Source organism: Corvus kubaryi, unplaced genomic scaffold, assembly GCF_017639235.1.
Source record: "Corvus kubaryi isolate FWS band 111438036 unplaced genomic scaffold, C.kubaryi_AGA036_p1.0 37387, whole genome shotgun sequence".
Classification (NCBI taxonomy): domain Eukaryota; kingdom Metazoa; phylum Chordata; class Aves; order Passeriformes; family Corvidae; genus Corvus; species Corvus kubaryi.
Genome location: NW_024581129.1, coordinates 6,212,344 through 6,229,671, shown reverse-complemented (window position 1 = coordinate 6,229,671; position 17,328 = coordinate 6,212,344). Strand labels below are relative to the sequence as shown.

Sequence of the window (17,328 nt, the reverse complement as noted above, 5' to 3'; positions counted from 1 at the left end):
CTTTGTTTTCTCATTGCAGAGCCTCTCACAGGATCCGTGTGGTGACGTGGCAGCCAAGACGTGGAAATTTGGGACTTCTCTTCCACCGCAGCAGAATTTGGGGGGTGGGCAGGGGTGGGTCAGGGGGACATTGGGAGTTGCAAGACCCTTCACCTTCACTGTGGGCTTGGCTCAGGGATGACTACAGGCAGAGTCAACCCTTACAGCATCGTGTCCTCCGAGGAAGACGGGCTGAGGTTGACCACCATGCCAGGTATCAACGGCTTTGGCAATGGGAAAATCCACACCAGGAGGAAATGCAGGAACAGGTTTGTAAAGAAGAATGGTCAGTGCAACGTGGAGTTCACCAACATGGACGACAAGCCACAGAGGTACATTGCAGACATGTTCACCACGTGCGTTGACATCCGCTGGAGGTATATGCTCTTGCTCTTTTCCCTGGCATTTCTGGTGTCCTGGTTATTGTTTGGGCTGATTTTCTGGCTAATTGCACTCATTCATGGAGACCTAGAAAACCCGGGTGGAGACGATACTTTCAAGCCTTGCGTTCTGCAGGTCAATGGCTTTGTGGCTGCTTTTCTGTTCTCCATTGAGACCCAAACGACGATTGGGTATGGCTTCCGCTGCGTGACCGAGGAGTGTCCGCTCGCCGTCTTCATGGTGGTGGTTCAGTCCATCGTGGGCTGTATAATCGACTCTTTCATGATTGGTGCAATAATGGCAAAAATGGCCAGGCCCAAAAAACGGGCCCAGACATTACTTTTCAGCCATAATGCAGTAGTGGCGATGAGAGATGGAAAACTCTGCCTGATGTGGAGAGTTGGGAACCTACGGAAAAGCCACATAGTAGAAGCCCACGTACGAGCTCAGCTAATTAAGCCCAGGATCACAGAGGAAGGGGAGTACATCCCACTCGACCAAATAGACATTGACGTGGGGTTTGATAAAGGCTTGGACCGTATTTTCTTGGTGTCTCCCATCACCATTCTCCACGAAATCAATGAAGACAGCCCCTTGTTCGGGATAAGCCGCCAGGACTTGGAGACAGATGACTTTGAGATCGTCGTCATCCTGGAGGGCATGGTAGAGGCCACAGCCATGACGACGCAAGCTCGGAGCTCCTACCTGGCCAGTGAAATCCTGTGGGGCCACCGCTTCGAGCCCGTCTTGTTCGAGGAGAAAAACCAGTACAAAGTAGACTATTCCCACTTCCACAAAACCTACGAGGTGCCGTCCACCCCCCGTTGCAGCGCCAAGGACTTGGTAGAGAACAAATTCCTGCTGCCCAGCACCAACTCCTTCTGCTACGAGAACGAGCTGGCCTTCATGAGCCGCGACGAGGAAGAGGAAGATGATGACAGCCGGGGTCTGGAGGACCTCAGCCCGGACAACAGGCATGAGTTCGACAGGCTTCAAGCCACAATAGCGTTGGATCAGCGGTCGTACAGGAGGGAGTCGGAAATATGACTCTTGGTCCTTCTGTTGACTTTTCCAAGGGTATTTTTTTTCCTCCTCTAATCTCTTCCCCTACAACCCGCTCAAATTATGCAGAACAATGCAAGTGCCATAGGAATGCTTGAGAAATTAGTATCGTTCATAGTTTTCAGTTTCATCGCAATAACCACTGAGCGGTCTGCAGGAGGGGACGGTGGCAGGCCACGGCGCGTCCCCTGTGCCTGGCGCCCATGGCAGGGCCCACGGCTCTGGGGGATGGATGGATGGATGGATGGACAGAAGGAAGGATGAGAAGAGGAGGGTCCGTGGGGTGCAGGCAGGCGCTCACCCCGCGCGGCCCCGTGGGGCTTTTCTCTCCCCACGGGGAAAACGCCAGTGTTTTCCTGGAGCCGAGCACTGCGAGATCCAAAAAGAGGAAATATCAGGAAACAAATCTTACTCTCTCTCTCTCTTTCTTTTTTTTTTCCTTTTATTTTTTAACTGAGCAGCAACAACAAAACAATTGCTCCTTCGGCAGGCAGTCTGGTTCAGCTGCACGAGAACAACACTTGAAATAACATGCAACATTAACGTACTTCTTTTTAATTTGGGAAAAAAAAAGGGGAGGGAGGTGAGAGGGTTTTTAATTTTTTCACCGCACCGTTTGGGAGACTGTTTACTAAAATAATAATAATAATTATTATTATAACAATAATAATAATAATATTAAATCTGAAAGAAGTCATTCAGTATTTTTTAAAAATGAACAAGGGAATGAAGAAGCCACCGGGTCCTTTGAGGGGGTGACTTGTTGGGTAGATGCAAGAGCTAAAAGTTAAGATTACATCCAATTTTGGGGTGTTTTTTTACCACTGGCATGGCTTCATAGGCAGAAAACAGATGTAAGTGACTGGAGGTCAGTGGCAGTGAAAGAAAGTAGTGGAATCATTGGCAAAGGAGGTAATAAGGATAAGCAGGACTGTGACAGAAAAAAGCACTGTAAACATGGTAATTAGCCAATTTCTGGAAATGTTGGGTTTCTGGGTGGAAATGGGGTCTGGAGCATCAGCTGCTGAAGTGTTGGGTTTCCCCCAACATCTCTGATGGGGAATTCCTAAGGTTCACCATAACCGGGACAAAACAGTGAAAAGCACAAAAATGAGAGTGGAGAGCTCTCAAAATTGGGTGTTTCCCCACTTTTCCAACCAATTTGGTATTTTTCTTCCTTGAAGAATATTTTCAAACGTGGAAATCAATGTGAAAGTCATTTTGTTGGGCTGCACTTCTTCTAGTACTGGAGCTGTGTCCGTGCCAGGCTGGGCTTTACGAATTCCCAACCCACCAGAGAGTCCTGCTTCAGAGACAGATGTTTTCCCCAAAACAACAGATGCCAGTTGAGAAAATCACCCCATCTTGTGCTTCAGCCAGCCCATCCCTGTGTCCCAGCCTCAAGGTGGATTGTGCCTTAGAGATGCGAACTCATCCCGTGTCCCAGCCCTTCTCCACAGCCCCGACCTGCATCCCCCCCTCTGGGTGATGCCCCTTTTGCTCTGCAGCACCCACATCCCATCATCCACTGCCTTTCAGGCGGGCCTTGGTGACAACCTGGTTTAGCTTTAGCTCCGGCACAAGGCAAAGCCCCCCATGCGTGGGAAGCCTCTGCTCCTGCCCTGCTCCCCACAGAGGGAAGGAGTCAGGAAGGTGCAGGTTTGTGGGTCTCTTCATCTGGTCGTGCTGCTCGTTGGTGCTCTGGGAGCCAAAATCTGGCTCCCTGCTCCCTGTGGCCATGGGAAAGGCTTTGTATCCATGGGCATCCCACATCTGACCCTGGGCATGGAGCCCTTGGGGAGAGGGGCTCAACAGCGGGGTCCTCCACAGCATTTCTGCTGTGATGGGCTCCCGGTGCTTTTTCCCCCCACAGCTCACACCAGGGAAGCCGTGTTCTGGGGTCAGGACTTGCTGTGTCATGTCCAAACATAGATGGCAGAAGCAGGATTTGTCCTGTGTCCCCATCCCCATCTTCTTCTTGCCAAGGGCTCTGGGGAGCAGCTGCCCCGAGCATCCCACTGCCCCATGCCACGGAGCACTGTGTTGGGGACTGGGACATCATCCCTGCAGAGTTTCTTCCCACCAGTGTCTGTCACCATGACCCCACACTGCCCACCAAGGGGCTGCTCTGTTTTTGGCTTCCAATAAAAACCACTGGGAGAAAACCTTCTCCAGGGGCAGCACTGGGAGGCAGATTTTCAGCACTGAGTGCCGCAAATGCGTTGTCCCCGAAAGTGGGGACATGTAGGGACGTGCCATTGAGCTCCAGCCATGACATTTATGTTTCTAAGGCAGCAAAGGCGGATGCCATCCCATCACCAATCCCTTTGCTCCTGGGGGGATGCTTTTACCCCCTGCTTTTTGCACCACAGCATCTGGGGGGTGGGAAGGATGGAGGGGGGGCAGAGAGATTTTGTGTGAGCACTACTTATTTATTTTTTTAAAACAAATGCTTTTAAGTGGTTTTAGGTTCTTTTGAATAAATAATAATTATTAAAAAAAATAAAAGGTGCACATCTTGCTGCTGTAGAGTCCTCAGAGGGTTAACTTCTTTATAAATATATATATATATATCACAGTAAATATTTGTATAAAAACTAAAGAGAAATAGAGATGTCTTTAAGTAAATTATTGCTTTTAAAGAAACTTCTATGATTGTACAGTGTTACCTGGGAGAATAGAATAATATATACAGATGTATTTTTAAACTGCTGTGTAGGAGGATGTGAACTGGGACAGGGAGCGCCAGTGGCTGGCACGGTGAGGGGATTTCAGACCTTTCCTGGCCCCTGTTGACACACCCCTGCCCCAAACCCTGCTAGTGAGGGTCTAGCTCTGGTGAGATGTCCTATATCTACTGTATAGTCCTAGTCGTGATGCTGGACCATGCCGGTACATAGTGTATAAATATGATTTTTGCCTCCCTGTGAGTGCTCGGAGCTACTGGTCTTTTTTCCTACCACCAGGGAGCATCGGGAAGGCTGCCCAGCCATAGCTTAAATCCCATCAACTGTCAAAGAAAGGGGTAAAAAAGAAAAAAAAAAAAAAAAAGGGTGGAAAAAGCCCAAGTTCAGCACTTGGGTTTCCTTAGGGGGCTGGGAAGGCACAGGGATGCTCTGGGGGTGTGGGTTTTTGTGGAGCGGAGTCCCTGTGAGAAGAGGCTTGGAGACGAGCAAGGAGAAATATCCCCGTCCCCCCCCCAAAATACCAGCCGCCGGCCATTTCCTCGAGCAAGCCAGCTCCGTCCCTGGAGTTCACTCCGGCGTTGCACTTGATCCTTGAAGGATGGCAGGAGTCCGAGAAAGGAGAGAGCCGCTAATCCTCTTGGCCAGCATCCCGCAGGGACTGCCCTGGGCCGGGGCTCGGGGCAGCCTCCGGCAGCAGCAGCCTCCCCAGCCGGGGCTCGGGGGCTGGACCTGCTGCTGCTCCCACTTGGCTTCACCCCAAAAAACACCCCAGTGAGAGCAGAAAGCAGCCGCATCCCTGCGCCCCAAATCCACCTCCGGGAAGAGCATTCTGTGCCCTGGCAGACGGAGGGTCCTCACTTGGCCGGGGGCCGTGCCCGGGGCCGGGGGTCATCGGGACGAGCCTTAGCTTCTCATCCCCGAATTTAGTGCACTTTGTCTTTCAGGGCTGGGACAATCACTTAGCGCTCAACCTTTCGCGATTCGGTGCCTGCTTGACCTTCAAACCTTTTGTAGGAGATGATTTCAGAGCCACCTTTTCTATCTTTAATAAGGCAGAACAAATACGTTTATTTTTAAACCCTCCTGCTCTTTCCTTTCCTCTCGTGCTGACAACCAAACGAGTCCCATGTGTATCCCCCCCTCCCATTTCTTGCACGCTAAAGTGAGTGTGGCAGCTGTGTCCGGCACTCCGACCCCATCCTGCTCTCCCACCCCCCAGTTCAGGAATGCTGCCGTGGGGGGGCTGGCACAGGGCAGGATCCAGCTGCATCACGAGCAGGGACAGGACATGGGACAGTGCCCGACCTGACGCTACCCATCCCCTCGCCCACCAGCTGTGCACATCTGTCCTGCTGCCCACTCCCAGGACACCATCCCCCCTCCATCTCCCCCCCAAACACGCCCCAGTGCTCCCCCAGGCTTGGCCCCCCGTGGGTTTGGGGATCGAGACCCGGCACCAGTTCACACGGGCAGGTTGGCAACTGGGAGCACTGGTTTCCCAGGGGTGAAACGCTGAGTCTGTTCACTGGGGCAATGGTGGTAGAGAAGCTGAGGGATGCAATGAAGTATCTGTACCTTTTCCACCTCTGGTGTTTCTCTGTCTCATTGCACATATATTTGAGATATATGTGACAATGGATATATATATTTGTAAAATGTATTTCAGATGACAAAACTGGCCAATTTTATGTTATTTTAAATATATTATATATATTATATATAAGAGTCTCCAAAAGATATAAATAGACTAGAGAAAATAATATAAATATGTAATAAATGTATTTTGATCTATTTAAAATATCTCGCGTCATGCTGTATATTTTAAAGATCATAGTGAAGTGTCTGCCTGTAGCCAACTTCCAACGTGTTTCCAAGTCTGTCAGTTGTCACACATACAGGATTATGTGGAGCAAACTTTGAGCAAGACTGGGGCCAGCAGGACAAACAGATTATTTTTAAGAGCCTTTCAGCAAATATCCATCCTGCTGCCTCTAGGCAGGAGCAGAAAACACACACCTGAATTTTCCTTGGCAGGGTAATTTCCCCCCTGGGTGCAAGAATCCTCAGAATCATGGGGGGCTCTGCAGAGTCCCCCCAAACACAGCCCCTCCCTGTGTACCATTCGCTCCAGTGCCCTGCCCTGATGGGCTCTGCCCATGGGACCGGAGCGCAGCGGCTCAGCCATGCAGGGAGCCCGGAGATGGGAAAATGCGTTTGGAGCCCAAGCAGAACGAGCCCAGTCATCCAAGACTGACCCAACAAATCTCCCCAGAGTGACCTCGGTCCCCTTGGGCTCTGTGAGGTTCTATTTCCTACGGGCGTTGCTTCCTGTGGGGACCTCAGGGGACATCGCGCCATGTCCAAGTGACAGTTTAAATGGCTTTAATGGCGCGTCACGGCTGAAGGAAAGCGGAGACAGTGTGTGAGATGCTATTTACAGAGAGGTTAATGGCCTGGTGGACACAGAGCCCCTGGATTTGCCGTCCTGGATTTTCCTCCTGGCTTTCACACCTGGCTGCCTCAGGGAACAGGGCTCGTGTACCGAGATAACCCAGGGAAATTATCCATCATCATTCCTCAGGCTGGGCACAGGGCTGAATCCAGTTCAGGTGACTGGCGGCTGATAATTTCCACCCACCCCTAATGGTCTGTTGGGTCCCATCGGCTCCCTCCCTTTCGCCATAAGGAAGTTTTTTACTCATTAAAAAAAAATCCCTGCCAGCCACTCGCTCTAATCACCACAGAGAGGGCTGGGGCTAAGCAAGATTTAAGAGCAAAGCCCATGTAATTTAGCAAAGGGGGAGACTGAGAGGTGACTTGATTACAGCATTTGTCACAGGGAAGATACACTGGTACAAAGAGGTAACTTAATCTAGAAGGGAAAGCCATAATAACCACCTCTTCCTGGAAGCTGAAGCCAGACAAATCTATCGTGGGAATAAGGAGCAATCTTTTAATAATGATTAGCTATTAGAACAAGCCACCAATCTCTGTCTCTTAATGCCTTTAAATCTGGACCAGATGCTTTTCTGGAAGCTTTTCTCTTGTTGAGGAGAGGAGTCGGGGTTCTTGGGGATGGTAATGGCCTGTTACAGGCAGGCAGGAGAGGAGATGGGAAAAATTCTACTCCAAAACATGGGCTGGATCTCGGGAAGGAAAATGCCAGGGAGGAGGCGGGGGATGCTCTGGCAGGGCCCTGCCAGCGTCTCTCCTGGGGACATGCATGGGCCCGTGCAGCAGCTTCCCACGGCTCCCGTGCCTCCACTCTCATGGTTTGCTTTGCCATGCGACAGTGACTCCTCACACAGTCGTTTGCACTACAAACCCCAGCGCTTCATTTGTGGAAGCATTTAATGATTCAGGAGCCGGCAGCTCCCTGGGGATGGTTCCCACTGCCTCCAGAATTCCTCCCTCAGTGGCTGCTTGTACAGAAATCCCCAGGGAGCCGAGCTGATGCTGGCACCACGGGAGATGTGCTGCTGGGGTGTTTGGTCCTTGCTTTATTTCCAATCCAACCATCCTCATCTTCGAGAGCTGAACTAAGGGGTTGGAGCAGCAGGGATGGGAAGGCAGCAGGTGGTTCTGAGGGGAATGACCTTGCTTACACCTCACAGGTCTGGCTGGGAAGTTTTCAGCAGGGATGGGAGCCAGCAGAATGGGATTGGGGCTGTTTCTTAGCTGGCAACCTCCACTTTTAATATTCAAGATGTCTTTCTTTAAGGGCTAAAACCCTCTCTGAACTCAGCATTGCACCAACCTTCACTGACTGTCCTCCTGCCTCTTTCCCTTCGGATTCAGGGGATCAGAGCATCTCGCTGTACCCTTGCAGAGGTTTTTGGCCTCCCCAAAAGCAGGGTGTCCTTTCATCAGCTTGGATGGGTTTGGCTCAAACCCACTGGGTGGGCCCAGAGCTAGAGTGTGGGCAGAGGGGCTGGGAACTCTGGCTTCCCACCAGGATCTCATCTCAGAGGATGAAGGCAGGAACTTTGCCATGGCCCCACTGGAGATGCTGCTTCTCCACCCAGCCTGGATTCATCCTCTCTCCAGGCTGCTCCAAGAGCCTCAGACCCTACAAACCCCTCCAAATATGGTCCCTTGCCCACCCGACTTGCCCCAGTGCCATTCCAGGCAGCCGGGAGCAGTTCGGGTACCTCAGGGCGATACCCAGGAATGTTCTGGGTACTGCAGGGCGATACCCAGGGATGCTGGGTTGTCTCTGGGGGTAACCATAGTAACGGAGCAGCATCTCTGCTCTCCTGCTGGCAATTTGCTTTTTCATCCTACATTAAGGTGGACCCTCTCCAACTCCTTTCTCCCCCTCCATAAAGGCAATACCAAGAGCTCTCCCAGAGGGGCCAGCTCTTCTACCCCATCCCACACCAGGTTGCATCCCACCGGAAAACAGGATCCTGCCAGGGAACCAGCCTCCAGCATCCTGCAGGGAGTCCAGGAAGGCAGCGGCTGGAGTTTCTCCTTAACAGATTTATAATTGTGAGTGGGACAAAATTAGGGGTTTCCTTACACTTCTTGTTAACAGGTCACTGTCAAGGTTAAAAACCTCAAATACTTTAATTTTTTTAATTGTAAAATGCCTCTATTAGCAACAACACTCTGGCTTATTAATATGGATTGATTTTTTTCAGCGCAGAATGTAATTATCACCCGTTAAGTACTTTGTTCACCTTTCACATTTCTCCTCGCTCGGGGAAGGCAAACACATGAGTCAGCGTCCCTTTTTCTGTCACTTTTAGGCAGTTTTTGTGACAAGCCATTGTGAATCAGCACAACACTGCAAAGTTCAGGTCACAAACGCTCCTGAGATGCTGCTCACAGAGAAAACCGGTGGTTTTGAAGAAGGAGGTGAAGGACATCTCCTGTCCTGACCCCGGGCTTTGGGGAGAAACCCCAAATGAATAAATTTGGAATCAAACTGGGCTTGGTGGTGCTGATTTAAGGAAAGAAGTGATAAGTGTTTCCCGTGGGGTATCAGGATGGAGAGGGAAGAGATGTGTGCAAGCTGACAGATCAGCACCCCTTCCCCAGCCAGTCGACACTCCCTCTCCTCTTCCCCTGCAGCTGGCACATTTATTTTGGAAATTCCTCCTTAGTATGTAATTAAGCCTTCCCCTCTTTGACTGACGACCCCAAGCATCACTCCCATCCCCCAGGCTGGGGCGTTCCTCGCTGTTCCCTTCCAGGCTCCCTGTTCATGGGGTCTGGGTGGGGGTGCCGGACACTCAGGGGTGGCACTAGCAGGGGGGGATGGTCCCCAAATCCCATTATCCGTGGGTCGGCATCCCCGCCTCGGGGGCTTGCTGTCCGTTTGGGTTCGTGGCTGACTCAGCCCCAGATGGTTCTGCGAGCGCTTATATAACGCGTGTTTTGGCGGGGGCCGGGACGCGGAGCGCGGCGAGGAGGTGGGCGCGGGGGCGAGGGAGGGAACAGAGCTAAAGATAAGCCTGGCAGCTCTGACAGTGCTTTGCCAGGCCCCGCGGGAGCCGGCAGGGGAAAGGCTGCTGGGGATCGGGCACCGAGCTCGCAGCCACCGCGGTCCCGTCGCCATCGCTGCTGTCACCTCCCCGGGACCCGCCGGGCCCCACAGCCCGCCCTTTCCTGGTCCAGCTCCCTCTGCCACTCACAAACAGACCCAAAATCACCCCTGCTGTTTTACAAGTTTTTTTTTCCCCTGGTGTTTCATGATCCGGGTGCAGCAGGGAAGTGTTTTGGTTGCAGGACTGAACCAAGCTGTGTAAAGTCTTCCCAGACCCTTCATCCCCATCCCTCCTTCCCTCCCTCTCCTCTGCTTTGCTGGTGACTGCTGACCAGCACTGGAGCTCACAGTGGGAGCAGAAAACTGATGATGTTTCTCTTTAAGGGATGTTTGGGGTGACCTTTGACCTCTGTAGAAGTCCTCCTCTTTTTCTCCATTTACAGTTTCAGTGTACACACAAAGATGACCCTTATTTTATGGGAGTTTTATTTTAATGCTCTGGAGATTTGCTAAATAAAAACCATTCTAATACACAGGATGTTCTCGATGTGATGGCTCTTCTCAGGTGGGGCAGCTGCAGGGTCTGGGGCAGGTAATTCATTAGCTGAGACCCTGCTGCATGTCCCTCAGCTGCATGAGCCCCAGAAATGGCTTTTATTTGTCTGGAACTGCCCTCAGAGGAGCCTTGTCCAACCCCATGGGCATGGATTTCATCCCCAAATCCTTTCTTTGCTTTGCATCAGGCCAAACCCACGGCTACAGGCAACTCCAAGAAGCCTCAGATGCTGCTTGGGGGCCCTGGAGCAAGGCAGATCCCTTATCCCTGCAGGGATCCTGGGGTGGCTGAGGGTCCCTGCTGCAGGAGGGATGGAGAAGGCCCCTGGCCATGTCCTGGTGAACAGGATGTCATCTCTTGAGTGCTCCACACAACAGCTCCACACTGACACCGGGTGCGGGGGTGACAGCAGGAGCAGGTTCCGTCGGGAGAAGGAGCACTGAGGGCTGGTACCAGCCCTCAGATGGTGGCAGGAAGTCCACAGCTCCTGATAATTAGGAGAAAAACTAGATAAATCCCTCTGCAAAAGACAATGTTGCGTGGAGAAGCTCAGGCCTGGGCTCCTGCCAGCAGTGGATTTGCAGAGCCACCCACGCGGGACGGGAGCGGAGAGGGGCACTGTCCCCCCAAGGTCAGAGGGACAAGGCTGCAGTGGCAGCGGTGACACCCGGCATGTGGCCGTGGTGGTGGTGGCAGGGTTGGTGGCTGCCAGCACAGGTGGTGGGGGTCTGGATGCCCCCTCACATGCAGACCTCTGAGGGCCCCCTCCCAGGGCAGGTCTCCATCCCACAGCCCCCAGTGCAGAGAGGACTGGATTTGTGGGAGTGGGAATCTGGAGATTACGCCGCCAGAATCTGACCAGCCAAAAATTGTTAAAAATCAGAATATCCGTAGCTCAAATCCAGCTTAAAAGTCAAACCAATCATCCAAACCATCTGCCTCACCATTGAAGATAATACTACTTTTATTGTTTTCATAAGCTGCTAAGCAGCTTTTCAGCAAGAAAAAACCCTCTCTGCTGGGACATTTGTGGCTGTGGGACAGCACGGTGGCCTGCCCGGTGGCAGCCAGGTCCTGCTGGTATGGGGAAGAGGGCAGGATGTGGTGACCCAGGGGATGCAGGGCAGGGAATGGTGCTGGGGGTTATATTCTCCATGCCATGGTGCAGATAACCACTGGCAGCCACCTGCTGCCATCCTTGGAAATCCACCAGTGGAGGAGGGGTGGCAGTGCCAGCTCTCCTCCAAGACATCCCAAAATTTTCTGGAGGCTCTGGCAGCTGAGGATGATGTGTGACAGCCTGTAATGGGAGCTGCCCCTGCTGCTGCCCACCTGACCTTCTCCCAGGGGTATTATTAGCCCATCCGGAGCAGCCAGTCCCAGCCACGAGCTTTCCATCTGCAAGTCGTCCCTGGCTGCGGGCCAGAGAGAGGAGCTGGACATGAGCCTCCCTGTTTTCCTAGGGAGATTTGGGTTGGAAGGGACCTTAAAGCTCATCCAGTTTCAACCCCCCTGACATGAGCAAAGACACCTCCCACGATTCCAGCTTGCTCCAAGCCCCATCCAACCTGGCCTGGGACACTTCCAGGGATGGGGCAGCCACAGCTTCTCTGGTCCAGGGCCTCACAGTCAAGAATTTCTTCCTAATATCCCAACCAACCCTGCCCATTTTCAGTTTGCAGCCATTCCTCCTTGTCCTGTTGCTCCAGGCCCATGTCCAATGTCCCTCTCCACTTCTCTTGTAGACAACCACACTGAAGACTTCCAGCCACTCTCCAAAGTCTGCTCACCAACACGTGGAAGATGCCCATGCCCAGCAGAGAGATCAGAGTGTGCTGCCTCACCTAGACCCTCCCTGTTCTGTCCCCTTGAAGTGACTGCCATGCAGTTCACCCTCTCCCAAACCATGATCCCTCTCCCAAGAACTCACTCTAGCAGCCTCTAAGGCGATATGAGCTGATGTCTCTATTCCCACCCGAAGCTTCTCTGGGTAACAAAAGCATCACCTATCCTGCCATTATCTGACAACTGGACAGATAGACAGCCCCTTCACCCATGGATTTCCAAACAGGGCATGTATGGGTATGAAAAGGCCAGGTTGGATGGGGCTTGGAGCAGCCTGGTCTAGTGGAAGGAGTGCCTGCTCATGGCAGGGGATTGGAACATTCACTGGTGTCTGTGAGTTTGTATTGATGTGGTGAGAGCACAAGAACTCGTTAATGAAATAACCCCGGAGTCACTGACATTGTACATTTGTGCTGGTGACTGGATGCTCCTCCTGCCTTCACTCAGGGTGAGTTTGCTTGGAGAGATTATTATCCTGTGGGAAGACACACCTGGAACAAAACTTATTTCCTCACAGGGAAATAAGGAAGGAGAAAGAGCTGATAGATCAGCAACCAACAAGCCAACAGGAAACTGCACTTCTATGATCATCCAGCTTTTATTTTGTCTGATTTTAAGTGCCTGGCAGCAAGTTGGCCCTTCCTGTCCCATGGGAGAGGCAGAGTGTTGCCAGCTCAGCAGAGCGTCCTGGGATTTGCTACCTCCGCTGCAGGGCCCCAGCTCCCAGTGCCATGTGGTTACTGGAAAGGGACTTTGTTGCTGGCACAGAGCATTTCACTCCAGCTCAACAACAGCTCAGGGACCAGGACACCTTCAACTGCCCCACATCTCTGGCAAGGTGGGCTCTGATTTTATTCTTCCTCTGGAGGACTCTCCTGGATGTCTGGCTCCTCTGCAGCACCCGACCATGGCAGGGAATGTACCAGGCTCCAGGGATGCCTCCATCCTTCCCCACCTCCCAGCCTCTGCCCTGGGCTCGCATGGGGGACCTGACTTGCAGCTGCCAAAGCCACATCACTGATTTTTAATTAGGGAGAGCTGCAATTAGTGGAACACAGCAGACTGAGAGGAGAAGCCCTGGCCTGTCAGTCGTGGCTGCGAGGTCCCTGACACTTTCCCTAATCAGCCCAGAAAGACACATTGCCTTGACTGCGACAGTCCAGCGAGTGGGGCATGCATCAGACCTCGCTACAAATCCCAGCAGGATTTAGCTCCTGTTGGCTAAATGTCTGCAGAATATCACCCAGCAGAGCAGTCTGGAAAGTCCTCCCCCGCCAGGAGAATGGAGAGGTGATATCTACAGCTTTACTCCTCTGTGTGTGTGTGTGTGTCCTTTGTCCACACAGCAAGGTAAGGGTTGTGCTGAGAGTGCAGATGAAGGTGGTGCTTTGTGCCTGCATCCCTTCCACCACAGCCCTGTGGATGAACACAGGCTCTTTGATCTCAACATCAGAGATGTCCAGACACAGGGATCCAGGGAGACACAGCTGGGAGGCACCAACAGGGTCAGACCCTTGGAAGCTGAGTTAGGCTCAATGCATCTGTTGCCAGAGGGGTTCCATAGATTTCCACATGCTCCCACATCATCCATCCTTATCCTCCTGCTGCAAGAGGGATTTGCTGCTCCAAGCTGCAGAGAGCAGGTCCTCGACTGACAGTGCTGTGCCTGGGCTGCAGATCCCACCAGTGCCATTTCCGAGATGCTGGCAAACATCCCCTTAAGAGGAAAGAAGCTCAGCCAAGCCTGAAATGACCTGCTGGGGCAGGGTAGGCTCCTTCCACTCTTGCATCATGTGCTGGGATTTATATAAAAGGGGATTCTTTGCAGGATGGCCTGACCTATGGAGGGGGATGTTCGCAATGTGTGGCTCCCAGACCACAGCTGGAACATTCCTGGGATCAGGGACAGCCCCAGCCTCTGCCACAGAACACTTGGCTCCCTCTGAGGTCAGGCTGGATTTGTGTGTTAAGTCCCAGCACAGGGCTCTGGGCCACTCGTGTGGTGTCGCTCAGGCCTCTGAACAGTGACCACACATGTGATGCCACACATACCTGCACCCCCAGCTGGGGCACAGCACCCTGGTTCCTTTCCTCATCCCATACCTGAGAAGTTAATGTCCTGTTCCTGTGTTCCCACAGTGCCACTCTCTGAACAGACCCCATCCCTCTGCATCCCCGTGTCCCCAGAGCCCAGTCCTGCTTCCTCCAGTCATGGCTGCTCCCATACACTTCCCAGACTCTGATTAACTCCAGGCTCCTCTCTTTTCTCAGCCCCTTGGGAAATAAAACTCTCCAGTGCTGCAAATTGTTTTCAGGTGATGGAGAAAGCAAGGGGTGAACCTGCTGGCAAAGCCACACTCACCTCTGCTGAGGTTGGGGGTTGAGCTGGGATGGATTCTTGTCGGGAAGGTGTTCCTGTGTCGCTAAGGACGTTGGCAGATTTGACTACCTTGCCAAATTACCAACTCAAAGGTTATCTCAGCCACATCCCCCAGGCTGACTGCTCTTCTGGAACAACACGGGGGCACCAGGAATGAACTGGGGTCTCTGGTACTGCTCAAACACCACCCAGTATGGAAACCATACGGAAAAAGAGGCAAGCTCACAGATGGAAACATTGCACTGGTTCTTGGGAAGCTGGGCTTCCCTAGCTCCACCACAGTGCTTTCTTTGTCTCCTTGGTCACCTCCTGTATGCCCACGACCCAATTCTATCAGAAACTGGTTTCCAGCTCCTAATTCCGGTACCAAAGCACAGCCACTGGATTGGATTGCCCAGACTGGACTGCAAAGCTGTAAGCCAGGTCAATGGGAGCATTAGTGGTTCCCACTCTGAGAGAGCATCCCTTCTCCCACTGGGGTCTCCAGGGCAGGCTCATCCAAGAGAAAGGATCCTGTAAGGAGGGGCAGCCACCCTGCCTGCCCAGGCCCGCTTCCTCATCCCTGCCTGCTCCCTGCTCACAGGGACATGTGCACACACGGTGGCAGGACAGGCGATGCCAAGCGCTCCTCGGGCACCGTCACCTGATCTCCACCACCCCCGCTCCAGGCCCGGACAAAAATAAACGTGGGAGCGCTGCAGCGGGGCCGCCCTCGCACGGCTGGCCCGGGCTGAGCCCATTGTTCCAGTGATAATGCTGGTTCCAGTGACTGATCCCAGAGAAATGCAGATATTCCCCTCACGCCTCTCCAGCCTCCTGCTGCAGAGAAACCATGGCTCAGGAGCAGGTGGAAGAGCAAAGGACAAGTTTTTTTCCCCACCATGTGAATTTTCTTGTTGATAGAATGTTCTTTCCTTGTGGACAAGGCTAAAATTTCCACAGGAATCACTTTTTTCCTTGAAAGATTGAATTTGTTTAGGAAGAAGGACAAAATACCCCCCTCACCTTATATCCTGAAAATGTAAAGCCTGAAGCTCCAGCTCTCCTGGTCCTTCGTGGCAGTGCCCAGTGTTCCTGCTGGGCAGCAGCCTTTTGCTATGTAAAACTGGCATCTCCTTGCAGCTTCCATGGTGCTTCCAAGCACGTGCAGAAATACCTGTGGAAGGGCGTGCTGAGGCCAGCCAAATTCATTTCAGTCGTGACCTAAGCAGGTGCTTGGTTGGAAGGGTACAAAGCTGGGGCAGTGGCTTTGGCAGGACAGTGCTGGGGCTCTGTGGTGACAGAGGGAACACCACATGCAGCAATTTGGGGTCTTCTTCAGCACTCAACCAAGACACACCTGAGACAAACCAGGCCTGCAGAGGGACTCAGCATTTCTGTGGTATGTCCTGGGCTTTCACATCCATTCGTGTGGCTGGAAAGTTGCCCTCACATCCCTGATTTTTCCTGTGGTGCAGAAATACCAGAGACTCTGCCCCACGGGATCTTTACTTGAAGCCACCCCAGCCCTGAGCCTGGCCGAGCTCAGGACATGCCCCAGTTCTGCATAAGCAGCCCCAGGAAGGCTTTGCCACAGGAGCCCCCCACCAGCAGAACCAAAATATGGGCACCAGCTGCATCTCCTCGTGCTCCAGGTGTCCAAGTGGCTTCCAGGGCCCCTGCCCTGAGTAGGAGACATCAAAGTCTCTCCCAGACACACTCCTTCCAAGGAGCCCAGCATGCTCTCAGCCTGGCAAGCGGATCAAACAGGAGGAAAAACCAGATCTGAGCAGAAAACTAAGAGAAGAGGCAACAGCAATATGGTCCTGGAGAAAGCAGGAGCACAACCCCTTGGCTTCCATTCCCCGCTGCTTCCCCTTGCTTCCCAGAGTGCCTCCAACTCCAAATGCCTCAGCTTTGCACAGAGCTGATCTCCTGGTGTTCTCTGGGCTACAGCCCCATCTGCGGCAGCTTGAACTCTGGAGCATCCACCAAAGAGGCTCCTGCCTCTCCCAGCAAAGTGCCAGGGAAATCACAAGACTCTGGGCTAACCAGCAGCTCTCCTGGGACAGACCCAGCCTACCTGCATCATGCTGGATTTTGTCCCTGTCCCCAGAGCCTGTCTCCTCTCACCCCCTCTCCCCAGGCCATACCTGGCTCTTCTGAAGGCGTCATGACTTCACTGTCTATTTTTATCCAGCCCACTGCTAAGTAAAAGCAGAGTTGACACTGGCTTTTGGGAAAAAAAAGAAAAAAAAAAAAAGAAAACAAGGCATTTTTCTTATTGTGTGGGAAAAGATCCATGGGTTGGGTTTTCTTTTTCTTCCCCCTTAACTTGGAGATCTCCCAAAGCAAACAAGTGCTGTTAACTGGAAAATAGGATGATTCACCAGTCCCCTGGGCAGATGGTACCCAGGCCCTCTATTCTCCAACTCCTGGCAAGGGAAAATGCCCCCTGTAAAACTTAAAATAAACACATGGTCCTGTATCCATCACGGGATCTGCTCTGCAAAGCCAACGTGTCTTCAGCGACCTCCTGCGTGTGCCCAGACCACTCAGGTCATCCCCTGTCGGTGTCCTGCCCCAGAGGGGCAGTTTGGGTATGCAAGATCAGATCAGGGGCACGGGAGGTTTCCAGAAGTTGCAGCCTGCCTGTGGATGCTGGAAGCTGAGCAGTGTGCTGGGTTACAGCCCCAAAGGAAGGGATGGAGCAGCCCTGAGCTGCCCCAGGAGCTGGAGCAGAGCTGCTGCTCTGTGACAAGGTCTCTGTCCCTCTGTGGAGCATCTGCCGCGCAATGCCCTTGCTCTGGGGTGCTGAGGAGATGCTGACACATGGAAAAGCTGGCCAGGATATCCCTGTGGGTGAACAAACAGTGGGGCCAGAGCAAGGAAGCAACATTATCTTCCC

General features: G+C 52.7%; 1 protein-coding gene across 6 annotated transcripts in view; it reads left to right on the top strand.

Moving 5' to 3' along the window:
* Nucleotides 1–4,539, top strand: part of LOC121668946 (ATP-sensitive inward rectifier potassium channel 12) — a 54,208-nt gene extending 49,669 nt beyond the window's left edge. For all 6 annotated transcript variants that reach the window (XM_042037317.1, XM_042037314.1, XM_042037316.1 and 3 more), the window contains exon 2: nt 20–4,539. In XM_042037317.1, the coding sequence (XP_041893251.1) occupies nt 178–1,467 (1,290 nt within the window). In that variant the 5' untranslated portion in view covers nt 20–177 and the 3' untranslated portion in view covers nt 1,468–4,539. The remainder of the gene's footprint in view (nt 1–19) is intronic.
* The last annotated feature ends 12,789 nt before the right edge of the window (nt 4,540–17,328 follow it).